This window comes from Paraphaeosphaeria sporulosa (genome assembly GCF_001642045.1).
Source record: "Paraphaeosphaeria sporulosa strain AP3s5-JAC2a unplaced genomic scaffold CC84scaffold_7, whole genome shotgun sequence".
In the NCBI taxonomy this organism is placed as follows: domain Eukaryota; kingdom Fungi; phylum Ascomycota; class Dothideomycetes; order Pleosporales; family Didymosphaeriaceae; genus Paraphaeosphaeria; species Paraphaeosphaeria sporulosa.
The window spans coordinates 1,458,690-1,486,635 of NW_017253366.1; the positions used below are offsets into that span (position 1 = coordinate 1,458,690).

Here is a 27,946-nt window from a genome sequence, read left to right on the forward strand (position 1 = left end):
CTCCCCAGACGCAGGGGCCGCTCAGCGGCGCTGCGGCCGGCTTGCAAAAGTTCCCGCCGAAGTTGGAGCGGACGCCTCGTCGTCCACCAAAACCGCAGCGTCACCTGCACCCGTGTATCCCGGCCGCAATGGAGTCAATCCGCCCTGCCTTGGCGACCTTGAGGTTGCAGGCAACCCGACGTGCGCCCCGGCCGCTGTACCAGTGTCTGCACACGACCGCATCGCGGCGCGCTACTCCGCTGCCTCATCCTTCCGTCCCGGGTCCGCCGCCGGCGACGCCCACCCCATCTCCTACAGATGCGCTCTACCGTGTTGCCAGGAAGAAGAAGCAGGCTTCGCTCCTGCAACAAGCAAAGGATATCAGAGCTGCGCCCAAGCCAGGGGGCGCCCTCGCGAAGCGCTTCTGGAAGGATGTCACCGTGAAGGAGGCAGATGGTATGACATGTCCACCAGTGCGCTTGAACCTGCGCTGACAGTTGCAGGTGGCCTGCAGGTCTTCCTCGACAGCAGACCGGTGCGGACGCCCACCAAAGAGATCCTCACGGTCCCCGCGACCAAGCACCAGCTCGCCTCTGCCATTGCGCTTGAATGGGATCTTCTCCTGAGCGCTCAGCAGGCGCTGAAGACACACTACATACCCATGACATCGCTCGCCGCTCGCGCAAAGGACATTGAGAAAGCAGACGCTGAAGGCAACTCAAAAGTGCGCGACGACATCATTCGCATGCTGATGCGCTATCTCTCCACGGACACACTACTCTGCTGGGCGCCCGAGAAACAGCTCCACGAAGTCCCGCAGGGGGGGCTCACACTCCGCCAGACGCAGATGAAGCTCACCATGCCCATCATTGCTCACCTGACTACGCACGTGTGGCCAGGTGTCGAGATCAAGCCAATCCTAGAGCCAGACAGCATCATGCCCGTCTCGCAGCCCGAGATGACCCAAGATGTCATACGGGGCTGGCTCGCGGGAATCCCGTCTTTCGAACTCGCCGGTCTGGAGCGCGCGGTTCTGGCGTCCAAGAGTCTCCTCATCGGCGTCAGGCTTGTCCACGAATGGGCCGAAGCGTTTGCGCAATCGCGGGAGGCTTCTGACGGGGGCCGCTTTGGAATCGAGGAAGCCGCAGAGGCAGCCAGCACCGAAGTGCGATGGCAGACAGGACAGTGGGGAGAGGTGGAGGATACACACGACGTGGAAAAGGAGGACATGAAGCGCCAGCTGGGCAGCGTCATTCTTCTGGTTGGCGGAGAGACGTCGTGAATCCAGCAAACGGAATCGGAGTTGTAAACACCATAGATTGGCGAGAATACGCCTTGTAAAATTAGACATGTAATTGTGCAGCATCGACGCAGAAGCTATGGATGCTGCCAGCCACGTGCTACTGTGCGCAGAGTATGCACCATCCATCCATCCATCCGCACATCCGTACCTGACTACACGTAGCCGTGCCTCAGCTTACCGAACTGATCTTCCGGCCTTGCGCAAATCAGACACGCCGCGGGGCACAGCCCGGGCTTGCGAACGCTGTAGGGAGCTTGGTGTGTGGTGCTTATGGAATCCTAGGGAGCCGGCCTCCACACGATCTGATAGGCCTGCACCAGGACCAAGCCCCGCTGCAAGTCGCTACTGGTTGCGCGACGTCAAGCTCCTGGCCTTTCTACAAAGTCGCACAGGCACGCTGCTATTTTGGCTGGAGACGGTCAAATACATGTGCATCGCGTAGAGCAACCCGGTCGATTTCATATCAGAACGAACGCAGCCTCGGCCTGCCAACATGGCGGAAGGGTACGTCCAAGCAATTTCCAAGCTGTCATCCCCGCAGCGCTCGACACGGCTGGCAGCGCAATCCCGAGTGTGCCATTTGCATTTGGGGGCGCCCCGCTGACGACATACATACATATACAGACACAAGCGCTCCAAATCGGCCAGCGTCAAGAACCTGCTGGGGAGAGTATCTTCGCGAAACGACGTCACGGACACTGAGGCACTTCCAGAGAGCTCATCCGTCACTTCGTTCAATTCGCAGCAGCCCTCTTCGGGCTCCTCGCACCCGCACACCCACCACGTCCACCTTGGGCACTCGCGAAGCACATCCTCCAAGCACGGCCCACGCCTCTCCACCGGCATGACCACGGTGAACACGCAGGACGCCAATGCGAGCGGTCCCACCTCGCCCAGCTACGCGCCGTCCCCGCTGTCCCCGACCCCCAAGACGACATCCATCGAGCAGTCTGTGAAATTGTTCCGCGTGTTCGAGTCACTCCGGAACGGCGATACGGCCGCGATATCGAAGGCCATCCGAGAACAGGCCAACGCCAACACGGTAGACAGCGACCAGAGCAGCACGTCGCTGACTCTTCCTAACCGTGCCGAGGGAACTACGATACTGCACCTGGCCATACAATGCGCCGAGGTACCTGTCATCGAATTCGTGCTGTCGAATGCCACGCCTGGGCCTGATTCAGTCATTGACATCAACGGACGTGATCGCGATGGCAATACGGCCCTGCACCTCGCAGCAACCCTGGGCCGCGCACCTGTTGTGCGCATGCTGCTCGACAAGCCCGGCATCAACGATTCTATAACCAACTACAACGGACAGACACCCTTGGACCTTGCCCGCACGCCCGAAATATTCCAGCAGTTGCAACTGGCTCGATCCATATTCATAGACACCAACGTGAAGAAGGTACAACAACTCCTAGCTGCCGGCGACATGTCCTCTCTCGAGAAGTTGTTGCAAGACCCGCGGATAAAGAGCACCCTCGACGTAAACGGCGGGGAGCTCGTGACTGATCCCGTTGTCGTCGAGGCTGGAGGTACTCTTCTGCACGAGGCCGCCAAGAAGAAGGATGTGAAATTGGCACAACTGCTCCTCCTCAACGGAGCTGACCCCTTCCGAAGAGATCGCAAGGGCAAGCTTCCCCAAGACTACACCAAAGATGACCGTACCCGTGCCATCTTGAAGCGTTCACCAGCTGCCGCTGCTGCGCAAAGAGGAATTCAAGAAAAAACGATCCTTGCAGGAGCAGGACCGCAGGCTGGAGCCGCGCCAGAGAGCGGCATGGGTGCGAAAGAGTCGCGCGAGATGAAGGGCTACCTCAAAAAGTGGACCAACTACACGAGCGGATACAAACTGCGCTGGTTCGTTCTGGAGGATGGAGTGCTAAGCTACTACAAGCATCAAGACGACACGGGCACTGCCTGTCGTGGCGCCATTAATATGCGCATAGCAAAGCTCTACATGGATCCGCAGGACAAGCAACGTTTTGAAATTCAAGGCAAATCGTCCGTCAAATACCATCTCAAGGCCAACCATCAGGTTGAGGCTAAAAGATGGTACTGGGCACTAAACAATGCAATCCAGTGGTCCAAGGATGAAGCACGTGAAGAGACGAAGCGCACACAGCACGATCAGGAAGCATTGAAACAAGCCAAGATAGAGCAACTTTCCAAGGAGGGCGACAGCTCTAGCCTCGCTAGCTCCAAGATCACAAGCTCGCGTCACCTAGCCCCTACGACATCTCTGGGAGTGCCTTTGACCACCCAGGATACGGCATCGCGTTCAGGTCAGAGCGTGATTGAAGATGGGCCAGAGAGCGCCTATGACCCCAGCGTCGGTGGCAACGAGCTCGGCAAGATGGTTAGTCATGTTGGCACCGCCACTGTGGAGGGTGACGCCGACGACGATGAAGAGTATGGCGACGACACGAGCAGCCACGAAGTCCGACCCCAGAACAAGGATGCTTTCAACATCACCGCACAGTCCGCGAAGCTTCAACTCGACCTTCTTGAACATGTATCCACCGCGCTACAACAAGAGAAGACGAAGAATCCGACGCTGCAGATCTCAGATCCGATGATGCTACAAGCACTTTCCTCGTACGAGTCAGCAGTGGGTAATCTGAAAGGACTGGTAGGCGACTTACTCCGCATATCGCGTGACCGCGATGCGTACTGGCAATACCGACTGGACCGGGAAGCCAACGTGCGCCGAATGTGGGAAGAGAGTATGGCTAAGGTCGCCCGCGAGCAGGAAGAGCTCGAGAACCGTATAGGTGAATCCGAAACCAAGCGACGAAAGACTAAGCGAGCTCTGCGAGAGGCCTTGGAAGATTACCAGGTTGGCGGCGAAAAGAGGTTATCCAAAGGTTCGGATGACTTCGTAGAAGCCGAAGAGGACCTGGCAGCATTGAAGTCGAAGCCGAGCTCGCAAGCGTTGAAGAGAAAAGCTACTCTTGCTAATATCGCTGCGGACATGTCTGAGTCTGATTCAGAAGACGATGAGGAGTTCTTCGATGCTGTAGGCGCTGGTGAAGTGGAGGTCGTCGAGATGCCCGTTGAAACGCATAATGGTGCAATGGAGGAAGCGCCTCCTGCCTATAGTGGTGATGTATTCGATAGCAAGCATGCAGATGTTGCGAAGGGCTTCGTTGGATACGAAGGTGGTGTGCGCAAGAAGCTAAATATGGACGACGATAACAGACCAAAGATATCGCTCTGGGTAGGCACACCATTTCTTGCATCTTTGACCGAAGCTGACTTCTTCACAGGGCATTCTCAAATCCATGATTGGAAAAGACATGACCAAAATGACGCTTCCGGTTTCTTTCAATGAGCCAACGTCTCTCCTGCAACGTGTTGCAGAAGACATGGAGTATACTGACCTCATTGACACCGCCGCCGAACGCACCGACTCCACCGAGCGCCTGCTTTATGTAGCCGCATTTGCAGCTTCGGAATATGCCTCGACTATTGGCCGTGTCGCCAAGCCATTCAATCCTCTCCTTGGTGAGACATACGAATACGCGAGACCTGATAAGGGCTACCGTTTCTTCATTGAACAGGTCAGCCATCATCCTCCTGTTGGTGCTGCTTACGCAGAATCGAAGAAGTGGGACTACTATGTAAGTTAGATGAGCGCTGTGCTTAACAGTAATAAAACGCTGACGAGTGCTAGGGCGAGTCAGCGGTGAAGTCGAAATTCTACGGCCGTTCGTTCGACATCAATCCGCTCGGAACCTGGTTCTTGCGCCTGCGGCCGACCGCTACGGGCGGCAAAGAGGAGTTGTACACTTGGAAGAAAGTTACTTCTTCTGTCATCGGCATCATCACTGGTAATCCTACTGTCGACAACTATGGTCTTATGGAAATCAAGAACCATACCACCGGCGAAGTGTGCCAGCTTGACTTCAAGCCTCGCGGCTGGAAGGCCTCCTCCGCATACCAGGTCATCGGAAAGGTGCTAGACGCGGAGGGCAGAGTACGCTGGAGCGTAGGTGGCCGCTGGAATGACAAGATATACGCGCGCTTCACGCCCGGCTTCGAAGATGCAGACATCGACAAGGGTGGCTCGAAACACGCAAAGCACGACGACAATAAAGCCTTCCTTGTGTGGCAGGCGCATGCGCGCCCCACAGGTATTCCATTCAACCTCACGCCGTTCGTAGTAACGCTCAATGCCGTCGACGACAAACTCCGCCCCGTTCTCGCGCCAACAGACACCCGTCTGCGACCCGACCAGCGCGCCATGGAGGACGGCGAGTATGACCTCGCAGCTACGGAGAAGAATAGGGTCGAAGAGAAGCAGCGCGCGACGCGCAGGAAGCGCGACGCGCATGGCGAAGAGTTTGTGCCCAAGTGGTTCTCCAAGGGCAAGTGCGACATCACGGGGGAGGAGTTCTGGGAGTTCAACCATAACTACTGGAATACGCGGTACGAGGTTGCGCAGAAGACCACAAAGTGGGAGGAGCACGGGCTCGAGGATATCTTCTGAGATGCATAAGCAAGTATGTGTTGATGTTGTTCACGATTGATCTGAGCTTGACGGCCTGGGGAGAGCTTGTGTACTTGATGGAGATGGATATACTGATTTGATTGGGATTGCTTTGTAATCTTAGCGTATGCGTAATGTGGTGGACTGCTCTCTTGCAAATTGAATAGTTCGCGAAGCTGTTTTGCTGGGCGCCGACTATCCAAGATCTGTTCAAGGGTAAATATAAACAAAGCCTGGTATCCCATCCACGGCTCCGAGCAGAAACGTGTTCTGTAACGGCACAGAAGCAGAATCGCAGTTCAAGCACAAGCTGAGCGTGCGCCCTACGCGGTATGGATCCATTGGGAAAGCGCTACCAAAGTACTCCTCACCGGTACCGTAGATCCCACTCACGAACACGAGGACAAGGAGAACGAGGACCCCAAGAACGGGCCCTGTCCTCGAACAGGTCAATGCAATTGCGACCCTGACGGGAGACTACACAACCCTTTTCCTAACGTGAGTTAGTCTTGCCCGCTTTCCGATCTGCGACTCTCTGGCTACGTCGTTTGCCACGCATCTCTGCGAGGCGTCTGGTCGGCCATTCCTTCCCCTCAAGGAGCCATTCCTGCCCCTCCGAGAACGTCCCCATGAGCGGTGGTTGGAATCTAAGAGACCTTCCTGTCAGCGGGTCGCTTCTCTGCGGCGCCCTGGGTCTCGTCACCTCGATCTTGAACCGCAGCGGCGGGCTACTCAGCTTCTCCAATCTCGTGTGCTCCCGCTCCAACACCCTCAACTCCACGAACCACCTCCCGTCTCTATACCGCGTCCGTTTCCACTCCACGATGACGCGCAGCCGTTTATCTAGATCCACCTCGACCCACCTTCCGCCTCCTTCGCCGTTGGGAACCCACTTCTTAGGCTGGATCTGGTACTTTGTGGGGTTCTTGCGCGCCAGCCACCCGTCCATCCAGCCTTTTTCCTTTGCCTTATCTTCACGGGTGATAGCTTGCTCCTCGGTTTCCTCGTGCTCGATGCCGATGTAGGCGTAGCCCTGCTCTTGGCCCGCAAGAAGCTCTGTTTCTCTGATATCGATGTGGTACTCCTTCAACATGCCATTGTTGTCGAAGTTGATAGGGACAGTGACGATGTTGTCTTCCGCGTCCGTGGCGTCACCCATGTCGAGGTCCGCGTCGGCCACGGTGGTGCGATTATCGTCGACGTTTTCGCTGGATGTATCCTGGCTAACATGCGTGGAGGTGTCGTTAACGCTTGTCAGGGGTGTGACAGGCGTCGCGGCCCAGCTGAAGTCGGACTCGAGTGAGCTTTGGCTGGGTGACCTGAAAGATGGGGTGAATGGAGCGTTTGCTGTCACGCTCGTACTTCCGACGTCCTCCTTGAGTGCGGTTGTGAAGAACGGAGGGTCGCTCCTTGTGTCTTCGTGCGGCATCGCATTAGAGGTAGGGCTTGTCGAAATTCCAATCGGAGTCTGACCGGAAACAGGCCTGCCAGGAAACATGGTCAACGACTTGGTTCGATATCGTCCACACAATTAAAAAGCTAGCAATCCAGAAAGTGTTGTCGTCGCAGCGTGGCGTTGCTGAGAGAAAAGTACGGCGATGCGACGCAAGGACTGCGGAGACCAGACGGCCTGCGAAGGTCCTAAGAATACAGGCGAAGGGAAAGGAAGATTCAGTTGTGCTCGGTGCGAAGATATGTTTGCGGGGGAAGTATGGTACGACGGTCTGTTGAACCGTGGATAACGATGCGTTGAATGAAGGGACGACAATGCTTATGGCACTGAATTGCTGTGCCATAACACCACCCATTGGGAAGGCATGAACAGCGTACGATTTGATCCACGGTTTCCGTAAGAGCATACATAGCGAGGGCTTTCAACTCATTGCAGCAGGCATAGCGTGGGAAGCAGGAACGATCCCGCGGCGCCTCAAAGCCACGCTAAAACTAGTAGCCCTCAGTATTTTGTGTAGATTCTATGCGTCAATAGCGAAGTTGCTTATTATTTCGACTTTTTTCAGCTGGGATAGATGGAAAATGACACGGCATGATGAACCCATGGTTGGGGAAATAGGATCTATCTCGAGTTGCCATTGCTAACCATCCAGGGCAACGATCTTCAACGCAGAACAAAAGTACCTACATATGACCCATCATCTCCAAGCTCCTGTGATAATCACTCGTCCCGCCATCGGGATCCCGATCCTTCGGCTTGCAACTCTGGTTGAACGGGACCTTTCCCTTGCCATGGGCACCATCAATAGCCATGAAAGACTGCCCCTTTGCTTTCAGCATATTCTGCGCAGCATCCTCAAACCATCCATTGATGAAGTCGCCGTGGAAACAGTAGCCATCGCCGATCTGGTAGCTCTTAGTATGAGAATTTCTTGAAAAGGAAAACACGGCGCAATGCAACTCTTACCTCGCCACAGGCAAGCTTGAAGGGCGGAACGCCACTCCAACCACCTGGTATCGCAGCCTTAGTATTATACCTCACCGAGAACCTCAAGCTTGGCATCCTCTTCATTCCGGAGGGACACTTCCCGCCCGGACTCGCAGCCGCATACGCATATTCGGTTACTTTGTTCGGATTCACGCAATCAGGGAACCTGCATCGATTAGCCCGGTATCTAGGCTCAGGGGACCTCAGTCTTTAGGGTTGTCCTTCGAACCTCAGAATGGCCTGCATGTGCGCGCCGCATGTGCCCCTCGGGAACGCTGCTCGAGGGCGACTGTTCCGATCGTCCGCGCCTGTGTCGCACCACCACGTGATGGCCGTCACTTTCTCGTTGATATCCGCCTGCGACTTCGCAGACGCGTTGCCCGCGACCATGTGTAGATCGCGTGGGAATGGGATCTCGGCGCGGTCGATGTTCTCGTAGTATGTCTTGAAGGTCGCAGGGTAGATCTCAGTGTAGGTGTCCCCTTTGACGTAGTAGAGTGTTGGCGCCCCTGCATCCCATTGAGCTGTGGTCCTGTGCACGTGTGGGTGGAGAGGGAGGCGTACAGTATACCGATAGATCATTCGGGTTCTCGCCTGAAGGACAGCCTTTCTGGAGATCCGCCGTGGTTGGAAGGTCTTTAGTCACGGCATCGGAGCCGTAGAAGGAGTGCATGTGGGAAGCATATTTTCCCGGAAGGACAATAGGGTCGATGTTCTTTCTCATGAAAGGCTTGTGTTCGATGTCGGTGAGCGCGGCGACAGTGCCGGCGAAGGCAAGAAGGGTAATGTGCATCATGGTCAGTCTTCCCTTGATGGCACGATCGGGTGGACATGAGCCTCTAGATACCCTTTTCATATACATGTCTCGCTTGTAGCCGGCATGGTCGGAAGTGTGGGGTAGAACTGCCGGTGAACGTATTTAATATACAGGGTCCTATTTGCCGCCGAGCAGTCTCCAATCATCGCAACATTTGTAAAGAGAGAAACTCTGTAGGCCCAGCAAAGACTTTTCATCCATCAAGCACGCCCAATCTGGTGCAACCTTAAGGTTCAGCCGACACATACTTGCTTTAAATTCGGAGGGGAGGCATTGGTAAGAAATGTAGAGGCGATGGGATCGAACATCCCAAGGGAACCGAAGAAGAAAAAAAAATGTAATCCATTTTAGGATTCTGCCCGGCGCATTGAGGATAGATAAAGTACAGGTTGGGATATAGGTGACCAGTAGCACATACATGTCGCGCGATGCACAGCGTAATTATTTTATTTACTAGTGGGTATCTTCGCATCATAAAAAATAGGAGACTAGTTGTCCCGAGAAGGACGTCGTTTGAGTAATGATCATAGTAGATGGCGATGCGGTGCATCGCCGACCATCGCTTGTGCGCGTTTTAAACTAAGAGTACCTTGTGATTGCGGCATCCTGTTTCGTTGGAGTCGTGGTGCCAATTTCTCTGCTGATAGTATTCGTGCTCCCAGTCTTGTCCGATGCATGATGCATTTCCGCTGGCAACATCGTCCCCTCAAGTTCGGCTCGCGCGGTTCCAGCTGATTCATACGTGACATACGGTGGCGGAGTGGCCTTTGAGTCCGAGAGCAGGTGTGCATTGTTGCGGTTCGCTTTTCTTCGTCGCATGAAGAACAGAACACCAACGATGGCAAGGACCGCGAGTACGCCCAGTGTGATGCCGACTCCCATGCCTGCTTTTGCGCCGGATGACAATCCTGATGATTCGGATGATGCAGTCGGGGTCGAGGATGTTACTGTCTCTCCTGCTGCGGTGGCAGATTTGGTGGAACTTGACTGGCTGCTGGTGGATGTCGATAAGAGAGAACTACTGGTAGATGAGATGGTCGTGCTAACGCGCGGCAGTGCTGCGGCCGCAGTCCCTGCTATTACTGGCGCACTGGCTTTGAATACCAAGTCTTCGTCGTTGCAACAACTCGTATTTCGACCAGTGACTCCCGCCTCAAGTGTGCCTTGTGGTGCGCAGCAGAATTCGTTTTTCGGGTCGAAACAGTAGAAGATGAAAGCGTTGTAGTGGTTCGGTTCCTCTGCATTCGATGGTAAGCGGCGATTCGACGAGAGCTTTATCTGGCTTACCATCTCCCCGGCAAACGTTTGGGCAAGCGGGATCTTGCCATGTTTTGTCCGTACAGCCATTTCTCCAGTAATGATTTGCCCCTTTGGCTTCGTTCGCTGGTTCCATACATAACCCGTTAGTCATACAGAGGTCTCCAATCGCGCAACAAGATGAGTGTTCGCCATTCTCGACTGCTGTAAGATTACAAGGAACGTAAGTGGCCGCAGTATTCGCATAGAGCGACCCGTTGTTGGCATAGCATTCGGCGGCCATTTCGACGTTGGCGCAAAGTTAGAGTATGCGTTTGAGGAAGGGCGATCGTGAGAGAAAGGATACCATGGCAAGCCGGACTGCATATAGCCTCCCACCGTGTCCGTGTGCGACCCGCAACACACTCCGCCTACCCGCAGTGCTGCCATAGCGTGTCTGAGCGCCAAGTCGATGGTACGCTTCTAAACTGAGTAGCGCGATAGCTCAAGAGTTTCACGTTACCGTTCGGGCTAAGATTTATGGGGCGGGAGCGATGCTATTGGTCCGGGGCGATAATAGCACAAATGCCTACAAGTCCGGGCATCTCATCAAGCGAACTCATTTCAGGGTTGATTTCACGACAAGTCTCACGATTCTCGGGAATCGACTTTACCATAGTCTCGCACATATGGGTACATCCTTCAAGTTTTAATATTGTAATACCACGTCAGCCATCCTAGCCATGGCAAGAATCGATGCCTGCAGAATTGTGCGACCTTGTGAAACAGATGGTTTACGCCCGTCGATTGGCATGGTATACGCTGCCACATCTCGCGCGAGAGGCTGTGTATGCTCCGCGACCTGTGCACGAAAACGTTGCGATCTGCAACAACAGCGTTGTCCGTCCGGTTACTCACAGAATCATCAACTGCCCGACTGAGGTCGAGGATTGCCACTCGAGCATTGTGCCTTGGAATCTCCCCATCGAAGTATACGCAAATCGAGAAGCGTTGTCTGAATTGGGCCGCAAGCTCGTTGTTCTCGCAGGGTGCCAATTTTACACCCCCAGCCCCATGCCCCACTCCTTCGCTTGGACACATGGGTGCTGCCGCTGGTCAGACCTTTACAAGTTAGGATCAGCAGTGGCGCCATGGCGATCGAATCCTGACAGCCTAGTCAAAGCATTGCCTTTCCCGGTAACTCATTCGCACTTGAACATTAACTGGCGCGATCTGGAACGCTTTAGAAGTGTTCCTGGCCATATAGGATTGAACATTCATCATTCGTTACCGAGTCTTCCGGTCTCAGCTTCCATAGCAAGAAAGCGCTACCTACATGCGCAACTTCGCCTACAATTACATGTCCCATACTGTTATAGTGGGCAGCCTCTTGTAGTATTAGTATTTAGATGAATGCCGATTCGATTCCGCTCTTCAATCGAATAATAGAATCAAGTGTGTCCAATCTTACAAAGTAATATGTGATCAAGCCATAGATTTAAATTTTTGAACCGGGCGGAGGGGTAAACGATGAACGGATTGCCACGTTGTGCAAGCAGAATTCACACTTCGCACGAAACTTGGTCTCTACCTGTCTCATGCACACTCCAAGCACTGGAGGCAAAGAAAACTAGTTGCCATGACTGTACTCTATTTGATCATGACATCAAGTCCAATCTCGTCCCACGGTATTATTTAGGTTGTCAGACTAAGTCCTGAAATTGCTGTACCCGAATGAAGCAGGCTGGATAATGCGATGCTCACTTAGGTCAAGGTCCGGAGTACCGCGAATATGTCGACGCCGCGCTCGACCTTTTCAAAGAGCTCACAGCCGAGTTCCGCCGTGCAACGCAACACGAGGCCAATCCGCATTTCGCACCTCATGAGGATGCTCTCGACTTGTGTGCTCTTCCGCAGTTCTACCCTGCAGTGGCAACTTGAAAACAGCGAAACAATCCGGAGTTGATGATTGGTCCAATGCCTCATGAAGAGCACTACCGATACATGTTCCAAGATGATGGAGACCCAGAAATCCTTGTTTAGCTGCAAGACCGTTTTAATTATCTGGCATTTTGGCTCAGCTCGCTTCTTCCTACACCCAGTCTATTGTTCAATTCGAATAGTTGTCTTCATTGCCGTCACTGAGTACGACATCAAGACGCGTCTGCAGACCAACGATATATGCTCCAAACTCTCGCTTGAACAGACACAGACTCAAGAAACTGTGTAATATTAACACTTGGCGAGCGGCTTTGCTTGTTCGAGATGGATTGTTTAATCTGGCTCTTCCAGCATCTCCGGTACTTGAGTTAAGGGTAGCGATAGTCATGTAGTCATATATCACCGAATATGGCTTCCGCTTTATTGGAAAAAGTTGTTGGTTTTGCGGACGGATTAACAAGAAGACAATAAAACCTGCCAGAGAGAAAATAATGAAAGATTCAAGTCCCGAACTGAGATACTTGATACAGATAGTGCTGAGCGTTTTTTTCCTTCACGGCGATTCTCTGGTATACACAGTAACATCAGTGTTGCAGGAACACTTCGGTGAATGTATGTTTACGTAGGTTTGGTTCCGCACTAAGCCCACTACTTCGAAGCGGTTAATCTTCAAAAGAGGTTGTCTGCAGGTATAACTCCACAGCTGCAGCTGTGGTATGATAATTTATACTTACTTCTTGAGTTCCTAAGTGGCTGAGGATATCCATCAGATATGCAATCGTGCCATCCAGCGACTCTGCATATCATGTGTTCGCTCAAGACACGGAGCGGTGGCAAGCGTTAGACTCGATCTTGGCCGGCCCCTGCATGGAAATATACCTCAGATATTCTTACTTCCTGTTGATCTGTTCATCCGTGATGCACCTCAGCAAGCTTCTATACTACCGGCCCATAGTGATGCAAATTGGCATAATCCATGCGATGCCACCGTGCCAACGCGACATTGGTTGCGACGTTGAATAGCCCCAGTACACTATCCACTAGCACGGAAGCAGCAGGCAGCTTCACTTCAAGGTCGGTTCTAAACCTCACGGTAGTCTAACAGACTGTTATGAATACCAGAATTGTGGGTCCGCACCGCTAGGGCAGGCACGGCTACCCGCGAGCTCACTTCGCTCACATGCTCTGTTTACTCAAATCTTGCCTCCAACCCGCTGTCCGAGAATCTGCTGCCTCGATCACGACTGGTTTCCCTCATTAGAAGACCTCGAGCAAGCTCTATACTGCGTGAGCCCTCCGAGCCCCCTTCTCTCGCCAGCAGTGCGACTTCTCTCTCACCCGACTCTCTGCTTGCCTCGAATTCAACATGCGCCTCTTTCCTGGGGCTGCTCTTGCGGGCGCTATCGCGCTGGCCTCTAATGTCACTTTCTTCGGCGATCCGCGCTTCTCCCTCGGGGATACACTCCCTAATCGCGATGTCCGCGGCAATGCATCTATGGTTCAAGATCTCAGTGCTGCCATGGAGAAGCCGAGCTGCAAAGGTGGCAGCTCTGCCGACGCTCGCTCCATTGCCTACTATCAGTAAGTTGTCTCGTTTACTCCGTCTAGATAGTCACCCTAATCATATTCAAGGGAGTGGAACACGCGGACGCGGCCGTGTGACAAGGTCCGCCCCTCCCAGATCAAGCTTGATGGCCTGACCCAGCTCAACTTAGCGTTTGCATACATCGACCCCCAATCGTTCCAGATCCGTCTACAAAACCCACAAGACGATGGAGTCTATCGTGAATTCGTCGGGTTGAAAGACCGTGGCCTGCAGGTCTGGCTTGGTGTTGGCGGCTGGGAATTCAGTGATGCGGGCCCCACGCGCACCACCTGGTCCGACATGGTCAACAGTGCTACAAACCGAAATGCCTTCATCGCATCGACCGTTCAATTTCTCAAGAACTATGGCTTCCAAGGTCTTGACATCGATTGGGAATGGCCTGCTGCTACCGGCCGCGGCGGTCGGCCAGAGGACAAGCAAAATCAAGTGAGTTGACAACAACTCCTTTATTGTGGTCAGTTTGTCTAACATCTCTAGGTCATTTTCATGAAGGAGTTGCGCGAGGCTCTTGGAAAAGATTATGGTCTCACCTGTGTCCTGCCCCACGATAACAACTTCTTGGAAGGTATCGATATCAAGGCTTTAGCGGAGCATGTCGATTGGTTCAATGTCCTAACTTACGATCTTCACGGCTCGTGGGACCAAAGTAACCCGGCAATCGGAGCTAAGATGCGCCCGCACACCGATCTGAAGGAGATCGACACCCACCTGGAAGCTCTGTGGGCTACCGGTGTCGATCCAGGAAAGTTTACGCTTGGGTTGGCCTACTATGGTCGTGGGTACATAGCCGCTGACCCCAACTGTCTGTTCTACGACTGCTCGTTCTCCGGACCAAGCACTGCCGGCAAATGCTCTACTCAAGCTGGTATCCTCAGCGGCTGCGAAATCAAGCGCATTATCAGAGACCAGAACCTCACTCCAACTCTTATCGAAGGAGGTGCTAGTGCTATGCAGATTGCATGGGGTGACCAATGGGTCAGCTACGACAACGACCGGACGTTCTCTCTGAAGAAGGACTTTGCAAACAAGCGTTGTATGGGTGGTACTGCTGTGTGGGCGATCGATTATGACTCGTGCAACGACAACGGTGAGCTTCCACCTGTCGCTCCAGGCCACTCATCTTCTTCTTATGCTGCCCCTTCCGTAAGCTCTGTTATTGCATCAAACAGCCCACCCAATGGAGTGCCGACCACAGCCGAAGGCTCCTCGACCAGTCCCTCATCGGCTGGCTCTTCAGGTCTATCTTCCACGGTGGCACCTATAGCCTCAACGGTCACAGGCTCAGCGGTAGTGTCTGAGTCTGCGACGGATTCCACTGTAAGCACGATACCGGCTGGCTCTTCCGTTGTGGCTTCCTCGGTGGCGCCTTCGTCAGCAACTGCAAGCTCCTTGGTCGATTCCAATTCCTCGACAGGTTCGATGTCAGGCACATCACCACTCTCGCCATCACCCGGCCTAGAAAGCACGACGTCAACAGAAACGCCCCTTGCAAGTCTAATCTCATCATTTTTCTCGTCCTTTGTCGCCTCAGTGTCTGCCCCAACGTCAACTAGTAGCCAAAGTGCGTTGACTGCTTCCGCATCCGTCGATACGACCTCTGAGTTTTCGCCAACGCTGTCGTCTTTCGAGAGCCAGACATCACCAAAACCATCCCTGAGCGCTAGCTCAAGCTTCTCAGCCTCGTCGTCATCGTCACCATCAGGGAGTTTGGTCTCATCAGGCGTGGATACAACCTCGCGGCTTCTTACTCCAACAGGCAGCCGTTTTTCCACTTCCACAAGTCCCAATTCCACTGTATCGTCGTTATCTTCAGCATCTTTTCCGATTCCAGTGACCACGGAATTGCTTTCGTCCTCAACTTTCTCTTCCGGCCCCGTGTTAACTGCCTCAGCCACGAACACCAAGACCAGCACGTCGGCCGAAATATTAAGCTCATTTTCGAAGTCCTTTAGTACCTCGTCTTCAGCTTCGTCACCGCCGCCGTCTCCGTCGTCTTCTTTTCAGCCCTCGACAGCCTCTTCGGTTGCGAACAGTGAGACAAGCACGTCGTCTAAAGAGAACATCACGCTTTCCACAGCTGTTAGTACGTCTTCACGCAGCACGTCGACCAGCGCTACCGATTCTGTGACCGACATTCCAACATTAGAGACACAGAGCCCTACTTCGAAGGTGAGCACATCTTCGGTAGTCTCGGTGACCTCGACCTCTTCGACTATCAGGACATTTTCGGTCAGCGATTCGAGCGCTACCGCCGTTTCTCTGATCACGGTCCCAATTATACCAACAACGGGCTCTTATATAACTTCAGAATCAGCATCCGAGGTTTCTGTGACCTCTCCTTCAACGGCGGTCATCGCGTCTTCGCCTGTTACTTGGAAGTCCGAGATCACCATTCCCTTAATATCAACAAAAGGTCCTGCCACCTGGTCGGGCTCACCTTCGGGAGATACTGTGCCTCTCATACCCATCTGCACTGGAGACTGCGATTCGACGACCTCGGGTACCCTTAAGCCGACACACACAGGGTTGCCCGATGAATCCGACCACGATGTCGTGGTTCCGATCGTCCCTTGGCTGAATATCCCCGATTCGGACTGTCCACCAGACTCTGCGCGAGCAAAGGCGGGTAAACATCGCGGCTTCTTCGGTTGTGGGTGCGGCTGGTCGGGTCTGGACTATGGCCCAGGGTGTCCGAAGCCTGGGTGTGGCCTCCTCGAGATCGACTGCTGGATCAAGAAGGCGATAGAGTTCTTGTGGTTTGAGGTAACTCTATGTGGCCATTTGTTCGAGTGCAATCCTTGCAAGTGGGTTGGTTGTCCAGGGGTTGACACCGGCTGTGGCATTTTTGGCTGCGATGGATATTGCTTCAGCCCATGGGGCTGTGATCCGGATTGCCCTCCAGAGGTAAGACTGAGAGGTCTAGTTTGGAGCTTATCTAATGTTTGGAACAGGTTTGCGGTACCTGCATCACCAAGGGCGATTGCCCAGGTATCAAGCCTGGCCCACCACCTGGCTTGAAGAACCATCCGACTCCGACCAAGCCGAACCCTTCGGAGACCCCTGAGAAGACGCGGAAGCCAACATGTGGTCCCAAGGAGTATGTCACAGCTACCGAAGTCTTCCGTTTCTGTATCAAGAAGGTTTTACCCGTGTCAGTTACGGTAAACAGTACAACAAGCACAACTATTTCGACGTGCTCGGGACAGACCCACATTATTACAAACTGTCCACCGATGCCGGGATTCACTACCACGGAATGGGAAACCTTGACCGAGACCGCTTCTTGTACTCAGTCGTCCACCGTCTACTCGACGTTCTCATCCTGTCTCGTCGGCACAGACTCTATTGGAGGCACGCGAACATCGAGCTGCATGAGCACGGTGTCGCCAATCCTCGGCTGCGATGTTACTGGAGGCGCTACCAAGACTGTCTCAACCACCAACAATCTTGGCGGCTGTACACGGGCGCCTTTAATCTACAATGAGTGGGAGGGGGACAACACCGGTCTTCCTCGGAATGTCAGCGCCAGGACAACTGCGATCCCGATACCGTTTATCTCGATGAAGGCCAACGCGGCCGGAGGGTCATGCCCTTGGAGTCCCCTGGAAATAAACGATGACGAAGGTGACAACGTGAACAACGACACACTGATTGACATCCCTTTCCTTCCAATGAAGAACGAGACCAACGGTGGATCGTGTCCCTGGGTTGCCATCGACCTCGACGATGCTGAAGGCGACAACTTCTCCCGGAATGACACCATTGTGATTCCGACTCTGCAGATGAAGAATGACACCAACGGTGGATCGTGCCCCTGGACCCCGCTCCTGCTTGATGATGATGAGGGTGACGACTTTGAGAACAGTAGTACTATCTCCATCCCGGAGCTGTTTACGAAGCCGACCTCTATCTCCATCCCAGTGATGACGATGATACCTTCGATCTCGGAACGAAAAGTGGCTCCACATCTTTCGCACCAGCCGATCACGAAGCTGCTAAAAGCGCCGCACCTGTCGCAGACCGCGCATCCGACACTGCCAACATCGGACTCTCCTGCACCGACGATAGCCCTAGGTCCCAAGCCAATTCCAGCTGGTGGCAGGTGGGAAATCAAGCTGGAGCATACCCCGCCCAAGTTTCACTGGACACTGTACGATGCTGGCGGAAACGAGGCTGGGGGTGGCGACTATGGCACCCCGATCCAGTGTTTCGGCCGTGCCCTGAAAGACTGCTTTCCATTTGAGATCCAGTACAAGCTGGACCCCAAGTGGCTTGACTCAAAGGTCAACTTTGAGGTTATGTTGGACCTTCCAAGTGGTCGACGTCTGAAGTGGGAGAACGGCGGGTTGAACAACGACCTTTCCGAGGATGGCTACCCCCGGCAGAACTATGGATGCTGGAGAGACGATCGCTGGCAGTATGTCAAGCTCGAAAGCCGGAGATTTTGGTGTTTCTTCCTGTGGCATGGACAAGGCGGTTGGGACGGTCGGACCAATGCAGTGGGGTATTGAGGATTGATTGAGAACGGCACTTTCGTAGAATTTGATCGATGACGTTCGCAATTTTTGATACTTGAGCGCGTGTTACAGGCTCGTTAGGCAATGGTAGAGCCAGTCAAGCGATGATATGATTTTGACTGGGCTTTGAATTCTTTGTACTTTCGGATTTACTTCGTAATGAGCATTGAATCTGTAAGGAGATGCTTGGGTAGGACAGAACTTACGGCTAGGCACCGCGACGCATTTTCAGTGTCGTAGGCGTAGCCGTTGGCTACGCAGAGGATGTTACAGACTTTGGGGGCTGGTGAGTGTGCGGATTTCTCCTGTAGTCTCTTATCAATGTCTCACTACGTCTACAACCAAATTGTCTCGGTAACGTACGATCCGTCAGCGAGCAGTCATCGTCCTGCTGGCAAGTCGTCCACATTGAGACCATCTTCCCGTCTTCCCAGCGCAGAATGACCACATTTACTGGTAGGCTTGGACTGGTATAAGGCCTTGTTAAAAGCACGATGCTCACTCACAGTCTAGCTTCGCATGCTTCCCACCATATCTACGTCGGCATGTTCCGTGGTGATCGTGGTCGAAGTAACAGTCTCGATTGTGACATCGGTGATTGGCGAGCATGAGCTCACGGTGGATGATAAGGCACTGCTGGATACAGAACAGCTAGAGGAAGAGCTGCTTGACACGACGGAGCTGGCGACGGAAGAGGATGCGCTAATCGAAGCTGGCGAAGTACTGCTTAGCGAGGAAGATGCTGAGGATGACAAACAGCGAACTGATGAAGACGATGACCCAATCGACGACGGCAGGGAGTGAATTGAGGAGGCTGTGCATTTTGTCGAGGATGAAGACGGATGAGAAGGAAGACGGAGCACGCGTCGAAGAAGTAGTGCGCTTCGTCGAGGCAGAAGGCGCCCGCGAAGAAGTAGATCGGACCTTGGAGCTGCTGCAAGGCTTCGAGGACGACCCACCACGCCGCAAGTCCCAAACTTGGAGTTGCAGCCGGCACCACAGTACTCAGACGTCTTACCACAGTACCCGTTCCGACTGCAGCCGTTTCCGAAGACTGAGCCCTTGCACGTGTATCCGGTGTACCCGCCGCAGGTCCCGTCTTTGGATACCCTGGACTGCGGGTTTGGGGGACAACGAACACTTCCCAAAGCCAGCCTGGCATCCGGTTCCACAGTACGCGGACGTAGAGCCGCAGTAGCCATGCGAAGAGCAGCAATTTCCAAAGCTGCTGCCGAGGCAAGTGAGGCCGGTACCTGTGCTGCAGCGAGCAGATGTGCTGACTTTAAGAGCGAGGATCGATGGGATAGCCGAGAGCCCATAGGAGTGAAGACCGCATGGTGCGTACTCTGGGATTAATCAGATATTACAAGAAGGTAGGTATAGCGCAGAAAACGAGTGACAGGGCCGAGGCAGGAGGAAAGACGCCGCGCGAAGCAGCGGGGACTGCTGCGTACACGAGAGTCTAGAAATCAGTACTAGCTCTGTATCATATGAGGGCGAAGTTTGGCTCTGCCCCATCGCGTCTTCCTGCCGAGCAAAATCGTAAAGACGATGGTAGCCATTTGAGCAGCGCCGCAACGATGATCTAGCCTACTATCAGCGCAACCAGGTTGGGTCAAGACTAGGAGAGCGAGGCTGAAATTAAGGATCCAGAACTGGCGCTGGGTCGCTAGGGCGGCGCAATGCGGCTAGTCCCGCCCATGCACGCGGGTCGGCTCGTATGTATGCACATCAACGACCGAGCGTGAGTGAGTGGAAGATCTTGTTAACATGCACAACATTGGATTTGGTGCGCAACAACTGTAAGCCAGATTGTACATGCAGGCATACACAAGTCTCTGTTCATTTTGCTTTGCAAGATCAATACTCCACTGGAGCAAAGCGATGCAGCGCAGACGTAGCAGACGAACTCTAACTGCGGTCAAATCTCGGGCGGCCACCATCTTTCACCTTATTCAGAGGCACTTGGTACAGAACTAGTTCATCTTCGCTGGGGCGTAAATAGCTCGCTGGCTATTATTGAGCAACATGGGGCTAAAACTTTACACCGTTCGGACCGATCAAAGTCCTTACGGTTCGGAAGAGTTCATCCACTTTACAATAGAACAGTGCTTTGGATCAGACCAAACAGGCAACAGGTATCATGCGCAAGCACACCTCAACTCCTACCAGCGCCAACTCCAATACTTTCAGATTCCATCCATGTGCAATAGCTACTCCGCCGTGACTTCAGCTCCGAGCACGCTTGCGGAGACCTGCCCCAGTCCACCGAGAAAGCCCAAGAAGAGCGCCAGCGCAGTCGACTCGGCAGGCCCAACGAGATCATCAGTGATGTGCTCCCCATGCGTTTCCATCTGGTCCACGTCCCGCTTCGCCGCTGCGCTCGGCTCGTAAGCATCGTCCGGGTCTGCGTCCGAGAAGTCGCCCTTTCGGAGCCCCCGCCTCGTAGGTCGCTTGAGTGCGTTCGGGTCAACTGAAGAGGCTTTCGAGGACGATGTGGCGCCGTCGGTCAGAGTGGACTTCCTTGGGCGACCCCGCTTCTTGGGCGTGACTGCGGGAACAACTTCTTCAGGTTCTTCGGAATCCGCGGCAGGAAGCGCTCGCGTGTCAGGCTCGTCCTCAAATTCGACGTGCTTCTCTGACTTGTTCGACGTGAGAAATGACAGCACGCTGTTGTCAAGCATGGCGCCGACGTCCAGATCGCGGATGAAGGCCCAGACGAAAAGACTGACGGAGGCGAAGAACACGTCTGAGGTGGTAACGCTGACGGCCGGGTGGATGCTGATGGGCCTAAGCTTCAGTGCCAGGGTGCTGAGACCCTCGTACAGTCGGTTTGGCGTCGAGCTGCCTGTTCCAGTAACCTCTTCGAGTCGGTGCTTCAGTCTGTCGTAGACCGAGGTCTCGTTCAAGGGCGTGTTGGCAAGGACTGCGAAACCGAAAACCTTCCAGTGCAGGATGAAGGCTGCGATGGACAGCTGGTAGAAGACGCGGGAGTATGAGCGATGGGCGGCGGCCTTGGACGCGTAGTGGTCACCAAATCGTTTGGAGACAATCTATCGCAGCGTTAGGGTTGTCTTGTCAGAGCGAGCGTCATGAATCTTACCTGCGGCGCAAACGCAAGAAACAGGGGAACGAAGACATAGCCCCAGCGCAGAAGGATGACGTCTTTGTTCTCCTTCAACTGGCCAGGCAACGTGTGCAGGGCGAAGACTGATAGCCACACCGGGACGTAGAAAACGAAAGGCTTTGGGGTAAACAGGGCATCATGGCGTGCGTGGTCCTCGCTGTGTCTGGCCAGCGGCGTGTACAGCATGATGATGAAGAACAGATTCAGGGCATATCCCAGGCTTCCGGTTGCGCTCAAGATGACGAAAGATGCAATGGTGGAGGCTGCAAGGTTGCGTCTGCGGCCTGCGATGTGTCAGTCGCGTATACTGGGATGTTCGTGCTTGGTGCACCTACCTTCAATACCCATGAATATGGCATTGCCAATGAGTGCGACGAAGTGCTGCGTGGTATACACAAAAGCCTCGGGCTTCGCGACCGCAACTTCATCCGATGCGCGAATCAGGTCCGTGTCGCTCAGCCAGTCGCCCAGTCTCCAGCTTCCAACTCCTTCTTCTCCCGTCCCATACCAGCCGTGCCAGATGGTGTTTGGCGTCTCGTGACCGCCGAGGTGAGCCCAGTCCAGATACGACAGGGCGCGCCACAGAACAGCGAAGGTCGTGACTGATGTCAGAGAGAAGAACGCGAGAACCGAGAAGACGACGGCATGGCGTCGTCGCGCTTCGACCTGGGCACGCGTCGCAGTGGCCGGAGGGAGTGCGCGCGCGGCGCGATAGGCCTTGTGCAGTACATTTGCCGTGAGGACAGCAACAAGCGCGGTCTGGCCCGCGAAGAGCGCGTAGGGCAGCCTGTTGCTCTGGGCGGTCGCGCTCGACTCAAGAGGCGCCATGGCGATGGTAGGAATGTGCGTGTGCTAGTCGGCGGCGGTTGTGCGCATGGCACTTTTGTTGTTTCTTTCCTTGGTTGTTGTGCTCTGACGCGCCCCGCTCGTGCAGCCGCATCTCACGCGACGTCACCGGCGGCGGCTGGCGGCTGGCGGTCGGCGGTCTAGCCTGTTGCATCTCTAGCCGGCGATCCTCGAGGCGCGGCTCCACCTGCCGCGACTTCACCCACGCATCGACATTGACGACTTTCACAACATGGCGCCCACAGACCCCGTCGACGACCTCTCCGACGCCGAAGCAAACTACCACGAGTCGTCCGACGACGACTTCAATCCCGCCGCCGTTCCCGCCGACGAGCCCTCGAGCTCCGACGACGACGACGATGCGCCTGCGAAGCCTGCCAAGGGACGCGCGAAGCGGAAAGCGGTTCCTGACGACGAGCTGGACTCTGGAGATGAGGTGACCATCGAGGCCGCACGGAGGCGGAAAGCAAAGAAGCGCAAGGGGGCAAAGGCAGACGAGGACGAGCTGCTCCTGTCCGACGATGGTGGAGACGGCGGCTTGATAAAGACACGCGCGCAGAGAAGAGTCGAGTATGTGCATCCCCGCAGAGTGCACAGCGGCAGCTAACGGTACCTCCTGCAGACTAAAGGAGCGCAAACCCCTCGCGAGGACCGACGGAGCGACTGTCGATGTCGATGCCTTGTGGACGCAGATGCTCGCTGCGCCGCTCAGGCCTATACCCCCACCCACGGTCCAAGATGCAGATGCACTGAGCAGCGATGCCGGCGCAGTCAAGCCGCAAGCACCCCAAGCAGCAGAAGAAGAGGAGCAGGTGACGGTGAGGAAAGCCTACACATTCGCCGGCCAGCGCACAGAAGAGGAAAAACAGGTCCCCCGCTCCGCCCTGGAAAAGTTCCTGTCAGACGGCTGGAAGACCGCAGATCGTGCCGTGGAGGAAGGAGTCTCCGCTGACAAAGAGGCGGAACCAAAGGAAGACGGACCCAAGATTCGACGTCCGCTCCGCCGCCCCTCGCGCTTCGATTCCAATCCTACCGGCTATGTTCGCACCTTGCCTCCCGAGCACCAGCTATCATGGCCCCGGAAGGCTGCAATCGCCGCGTCTGCAAAGGAGAACATCCCGCCTCCGGATGCACCAAAGGCCGCGCGGCCCGAGAAGGCGCAAAAGCTCAACGTGGTGGACAAGTCGCGGCTGGACTGGACTGGTTTCGTGGACAAGGAGGGCATTGCAGAAGAGTTGGATACACACGGCAAGACGAAAGAGGCGTACCTGGGACGCATGGATTTCTTGGCTGGGGTGGAGGCACGGAGGGAGGAAGAAAGGAAGAAGATGAAGACGGCCGCCACGGCCTCCTGAGGTCCGCTGATACAGGAGCCCTCTGGTCTTTTAATGATACCCATATCCAATTCGATTAGCACACCTAATACCTGGTCATATGTGATGTGAGCAAGAAGGGTTGGCTCCAGATGTAGTAGTACCAAAGAACAACAGCCGCGATTACACAAGGCGCGGCATTATACGAAGGACCTTGAATCGATCTGCCCTTCGAGTCCCTCCACGATACACTTCCCACTCGCTCGTCCATCCCATTCTAAGGCAAAGCAGACATCGACCAAAGTGAAACTCCGGCCTCACAGGGGCAGCTCAAAAGCAATGTACCTTGGAGCACGGGTTCCCATCACATCTTGAGCTTGATGGTCCATGGTGGACTGAGTCCGCTTTGGGACCCCTGACAGCGCAACTCCATTCCAAGAGGGCCGCAGGATCGAACCTACGTTCCACATCAATGTATTGTACGCTGGGGGGTACTATTCACTGAGTTATTTATTCGCTAAGACATAAGGCGGGCGAGATGCAGCACCTGCGCCGTCCCATCTAATGTCCCATAGTCCCCACTACCATTACGCCTGTTCCAACAGAACGCGATGGTGGTGACTGGGTGTAAAAAGGGGGCCCTTTTTTGCCCCGGGATCAGCAACAAGAAAGTCCAACTATCAAGTCATACATACTCGAAGAGTCTCACGCTACTAGTGATCCCGCAGCGTCCTTCTCAACGCATTCCCGCCGTCTATGCCTCCATCTCCTCCTTCTCCGTCTTCTCCGTCCCATCCACCGCATTGCTCTCCCTCTGAGCCGCGGCCGCAATCTCCGGGTTCGTCTCTTCTAACGCGCGCCTCGTCTTGGGGTCCAGCTCATCCAGGTCTGGCACCACCCACTTGGCGCTTTCCCATGGTTTCACTCCCAGTAGATACATCTATACCCAGATTCAGCCAAGTCGTAAGATCGGGTTGAGGTATGAAATGACTTACCGTGTCGATCTCCTCCAGCGTGCGACCCTGGCCTTCGATGACGAAGAAGTAGATCCCTAGCATGGTCAGAAAGCGTCGCAGAGTGCGGCAGAGCGGCTTACCAAACCCCGCAAGCACATTGCAGCCCGCGAAGACGTAGCCATAGCGGAAGTCAATGGCGCCGGTGATGAAGGGGGTGAAGAAGGCGAGGAGGAAGTTCCAGAGCCAATTGCTGGCTGTGCTGAGGGCCATTGCCTTCGCGCGGTAGCGGCTGGGATACAGCTCGCCGCAGATTGTCCTGTCCTCGTCAGCCACTCCAACCGCAGTCACATCTGAAGTTCTGCTCGTTACCATATCATGGGTCCCCACGTTGTTGCGAATCCGAAGATGAAGAAGCAGGCGAAGACGATCATGGCGACGGAAGCGTGAGGCGTGTTCTCCGGCGTGTTTCGATCGAGCGCAAAGTGACCCACCGAGGCGAAGATCATAAAGCAAATGAACATCCAGATGGAGCCTGCGATGAGAGACTTGCGACGGCCGTAGTGCTCGACAATGTAGAGGCCGTAAAAGGTCACGCCGAAGTTGATGCCGTTCTAGATGAAGTCAGTACCTTGAATGATAACAGCGTGTAGATCGCAAAAACCCACCAGGATCATTTGTGTCACGAACGAGTTGTTTATGCCGGTACCGCGAAAGATTACGGTGCCGTAGTAGAAGAAGTAGTTGGCGCTGTGAGAAGTCAGAAAATCGTATTCAAATGGGGATCATGATCGGAGCTTACCCTGTGAGCTGCTGGAACATCTGCAGTCCCATTCCGATAGCCAGTCGATACGCCATCTTTGGTGCTTTCCACATCCCGAACCACTCTTGGATTGCACTCCCTTTGTTAGTCTCTTCTGCGAGCTTCATTCTGATCTCTTCCAACTCCATATGGATGGCGTAATGGTTTTCTCCCACTCCATAAACTTTGCACATGGTCTGCTTTGCTTCTTCTTCCTTGCCTTGTCTGAACAAGAACCGTGGCGTCTCGGAGAAGAAGAGAATACCGCCAACAAGGATAGCGGGGAAAACGAAGGACAGGCCCAAGGTGATCTGCCACGAGGCCGCGTTGCCGGACTGGTGTTTTTCTGCGGCGTAGTTGAATACAGCCGCAAGGAAGATGCCAAATGTAATCATGAGCTGGTACGTGCTGATTAGAGCCCCCCGAATGTGGCGAGGAGCTGTCTCGGCCTGATACATTGGTACGAGAAGACTCAGTGCGCCAACGCCAAAGCCAGCTACGAGACGACCAAGCATTATCTATACGCCGAATGTGAGCAATACTGAAAGCTGCAGAAAGAGTCGTGGCTATGGCATTGTGTTGAAAACGTACCTGATACCACTTGTCCGTTGCGCTGATCTGCACGATGATGCCAACAGAAAAGACGAGGCACCAAAAGATGATGCTCAACTTTCTTCCAATCCAGTCTGCAATTGGGGCACCAGCAAGAGCACCAAAGAGCGTGCCAATTGATAGCAAGCCCACGATAAGGCCTGACCTTACGTTGGAGAAGTAATACTCAGGGGTGTCTCCGTTTGTGTGTCGCTGGCCAAACCGTCGCAAGAAATCTGGCATGGCGAGGAAGCCGGAGATTTGTCCGGTGTCGTAGCCGAAGACAAAGCCACCTGGAAAAGGCTGTTAGCATGATGTTCATTCACAGTCTTCCCGTCCACACGAAAGCATAGAGCATGCTGACCCATAGAAACCAGAACACCCATGGAGAACCCCACCCACGTCAGGCGAGGCAGTGGCTTGGTGTCATATCCCTCATGCTGACCGACCCACCGAGAGCTTTGCTCAACAGAACTGCGACGTCTCCAGTTGTCGATGGTCTTGGAGAGCTTCATCCTGCTATGTGCTAACTCGTCGAGTGTTTCGCGAATGCGTGCTGGACCATGTTCCGGGAGAAGCACAGTTATACCTGCGCCGGCAGGCCGGAATGAAGCTCCCGCTACTTACCCAGAAGATGTTAGAGACATCGGCCACGAGGTCAGCAAAAAGGAAACTCTGGGCTCATTGGCAGGAGCCGTCGGGACCTGGTGGCACGGATGACGCGGCTGCGAGCGATCATCTGCATCGATGGGACTTTTGAGCCGTTGCATCGCTCGGCCGGAACAGCAAGTGTTACTATTTGCAGAGTGACTTTTCAACTCTGTCCGAAAATCAGATGTGGTCGTCGCGCTGTATATCGGCAAACCATACCGAATTAACAGCGGAGCGCATGCGGCGCACGTGCATAGTCAAGACTACCATAAAGCTTCGAAGAAAGCTTGCTCAGGCGAGAAGTTGACGTCAGCCGTCAGATATGCCGCCTAAAGCATCCCAGACTCGAACGGAGATCGAGTTTCAACATATGGCATCATCGCGTCGTCTGCTGCGTAAGATTCATCATGGGTAACATGCCGCCGGCTTCCGGCGCGGACCACAACCCCACAATGGCATGGCAGCCGACACGGTGGGCGATGTAAGTAATCACTATCGTGGACATGAACGCCTTTCATCGAATCCGGAAGTTCATTGATTCCCGAGCTGCTCGAAGAGCGTGTCAATGGATGCATCATGATGAGCTAGCTGTCACTCGTTTCCAGCATTGTTCTCACCATCTCTCTAATATCTAATCAATACTAGAGTATGAACCATGCGAATTGCAAATGGCCAGAGGACGATTGATAATCTTGCTCTTTATCTTACCATTGTCTAGAGTGAAGCCCACCCCAAGTCTTCAGTCTACCAAAAGCTTCTTCCTCGAACCCAGCCTAGCAGACATGGAATTCAATGAAAATGAAAACAAAAATAGATAAAAAGGTAGAATATGCCAAAAGGCGGTATGGCGAAGCAAAGCGCTTCTCCGAAGGAGACCTACGTCAGTGCCACTCCTGAAGGACCCTAGAACAGCAGTCCTCTTTGCCAGAACTTCGACAAAGAAGCCAATCGCTGCGTATCGAAGCTATCAAGTCGGATTGTTTGGAGTGAATGTATTGCTACAGGCAGGGTCCATCTGAAAGGGAGCAGGGCTCCGAATCTTTCAGAGCTTCATACAAAAGCTACGTCGACAGGCGCGAACCGTACCGATAGTGAAACACGAAGCTGGAGTGTTTGGAGTGATGTGAAAAGCACGCAGCGTCCACCGACACGCGAATCCCGTCAAACGTGAGGTTGTGAGGATAAGGGTATCGCTACCATAGAGCCTCATCCGAGGGGGCGTGGCCAACTCTTCGGATCTTCATACAGGAGACTACGTCGATAAGTGTACCGTACCAATAGTGAAGCCTCAAGCTAGAATGTTGCGGATGAGTGCAAAGCACGCAGGGC

General features: G+C 54.2%; 11 protein-coding genes across 11 annotated transcripts; 6 read left to right on the forward strand and 5 right to left on the reverse strand.

Moving 5' to 3' along the window:
* The first annotated feature begins 83 nt into the window (after positions 1–83).
* CC84DRAFT_1207164 (ATP12-domain-containing protein) lies at positions 84–1,414 on the forward strand. The gene is made up of 2 exons (XM_018182079.1): positions 84–435; positions 483–1,414. Exons 1-2 carry the CDS (start codon positions 129–131, stop codon positions 1,259–1,261), a joined length of 1,086 nt encoding a protein of 361 aa, XP_018034292.1. The 5' UTR covers positions 84–128; the 3' UTR covers positions 1,262–1,414.
* A 247-nt stretch (positions 1,415–1,661) lies between these two features.
* On the forward strand, positions 1,662–6,107 carry CC84DRAFT_1207165 (uncharacterized protein). The gene is made up of 4 exons (XM_018182080.1): positions 1,662–1,786; positions 1,907–4,505; positions 4,555–4,908; positions 4,962–6,107. The coding sequence occupies exons 1-4, from the start codon at positions 1,776–1,778 to the stop codon at positions 5,775–5,777; spliced, it is 3,780 nt and encodes a 1,259-aa protein (XP_018034293.1). The 5' UTR covers positions 1,662–1,775; the 3' UTR covers positions 5,778–6,107.
* A 293-nt stretch (positions 6,108–6,400) lies between these two features.
* On the forward strand, positions 6,401–7,080 carry CC84DRAFT_1207166 (uncharacterized protein; the record flags this gene model as incomplete). The annotated part of the gene is made up of 2 exons (XM_018182081.1): positions 6,401–6,687; positions 6,765–7,080. The coding sequence occupies exons 1-2, from the start codon at positions 6,407–6,409 to the stop codon at positions 7,078–7,080; spliced, it is 597 nt and encodes a 198-aa protein (XP_018034294.1). The 5' UTR covers positions 6,401–6,406.
* Positions 7,081–7,863: 783 nt separating this feature from the next.
* CC84DRAFT_1123513 (uncharacterized protein) lies at positions 7,864–9,013 on the reverse strand (the record flags this gene model as incomplete). Its single annotated transcript, XM_018175654.1, has 4 exons — positions 7,864–8,135; positions 8,197–8,383; positions 8,447–8,726; positions 8,782–9,013. The coding sequence occupies 4 exons, from the start codon at positions 9,011–9,013 to the stop codon at positions 7,914–7,916; spliced, it is 921 nt and encodes a 306-aa protein (XP_018034295.1). The 3' UTR covers positions 7,864–7,913.
* Positions 9,014–9,516: 503 nt separating this feature from the next.
* On the reverse strand, positions 9,517–10,806 carry CC84DRAFT_1207168 (uncharacterized protein). Its single transcript, XM_018182082.1, has 2 exons — positions 10,322–10,806; positions 9,517–10,272 (listed from the first exon to the last, which is right to left on the reverse strand). The coding sequence occupies exons 1-2, from the start codon at positions 10,572–10,574 to the stop codon at positions 9,614–9,616; spliced, it is 912 nt and encodes a 303-aa protein (XP_018034296.1). The 5' UTR covers positions 10,575–10,806; the 3' UTR covers positions 9,517–9,613.
* On the forward strand, positions 10,704–11,941 carry CC84DRAFT_873865 (uncharacterized protein). The gene has a single exon (XM_018187746.1). The coding sequence runs from the start codon at positions 11,027–11,029 to the stop codon at positions 11,681–11,683; it is 657 nt and encodes a 218-aa protein (XP_018034297.1). The 5' UTR covers positions 10,704–11,026; the 3' UTR covers positions 11,684–11,941.
* A 1,942-nt stretch (positions 11,942–13,883) lies between these two features.
* On the forward strand, positions 13,884–14,888 carry CC84DRAFT_1061631 (glycoside hydrolase; the record flags this gene model as incomplete). Its single annotated transcript, XM_018173590.1, has 2 exons — positions 13,884–14,243; positions 14,295–14,888. Coding segments are annotated over 2 exons (954 nt in total), but the record flags the coding sequence as incomplete, so codon positions are not given.
* A 3,955-nt stretch (positions 14,889–18,843) lies between these two features.
* Positions 18,844–19,653, reverse strand: CC84DRAFT_1177859 (uncharacterized protein; the record flags this gene model as incomplete). The annotated part of the gene is made up of 1 exon (XM_018180307.1): positions 18,844–19,653. The coding sequence occupies one exon, from the start codon at positions 19,651–19,653 to the stop codon at positions 18,844–18,846; it is 810 nt and encodes a 269-aa protein (XP_018034299.1).
* Positions 19,654–20,412: 759 nt separating this feature from the next.
* On the reverse strand, positions 20,413–22,584 carry CC84DRAFT_874150 (uncharacterized protein). Its single transcript, XM_018187747.1, has 3 exons — positions 21,797–22,584; positions 21,438–21,745; positions 20,413–21,387 (listed from the first exon to the last, which is right to left on the reverse strand). The coding sequence occupies exons 1-3, from the start codon at positions 22,287–22,289 to the stop codon at positions 20,548–20,550; spliced, it is 1,641 nt and encodes a 546-aa protein (XP_018034300.1). The 5' UTR covers positions 22,290–22,584; the 3' UTR covers positions 20,413–20,547.
* Positions 22,526–24,038, forward strand: CC84DRAFT_1166081 (BCNT-domain-containing protein). Its single transcript, XM_018178868.1, has 2 exons — positions 22,526–22,877; positions 22,930–24,038. The coding sequence occupies exons 1-2, from the start codon at positions 22,540–22,542 to the stop codon at positions 23,660–23,662; spliced, it is 1,071 nt and encodes a 356-aa protein (XP_018034301.1). The 5' UTR covers positions 22,526–22,539; the 3' UTR covers positions 23,663–24,038.
* Positions 24,039–24,374: 336 nt separating this feature from the next.
* On the reverse strand, positions 24,375–26,481 carry CC84DRAFT_1219187 (MFS monosaccharide transporter-like protein; the record flags this gene model as incomplete). Its single annotated transcript, XM_018183061.1, has 8 exons — positions 24,375–24,560; positions 24,616–24,671; positions 24,717–24,892; positions 24,946–25,187; positions 25,242–25,323; positions 25,376–25,893; positions 25,967–26,259; positions 26,331–26,481. 8 exons carry the CDS (start codon positions 26,479–26,481, stop codon positions 24,375–24,377), a joined length of 1,704 nt encoding a protein of 567 aa, XP_018034302.1.
* Positions 26,482–27,946: the final 1,465 nt, after the last annotated feature.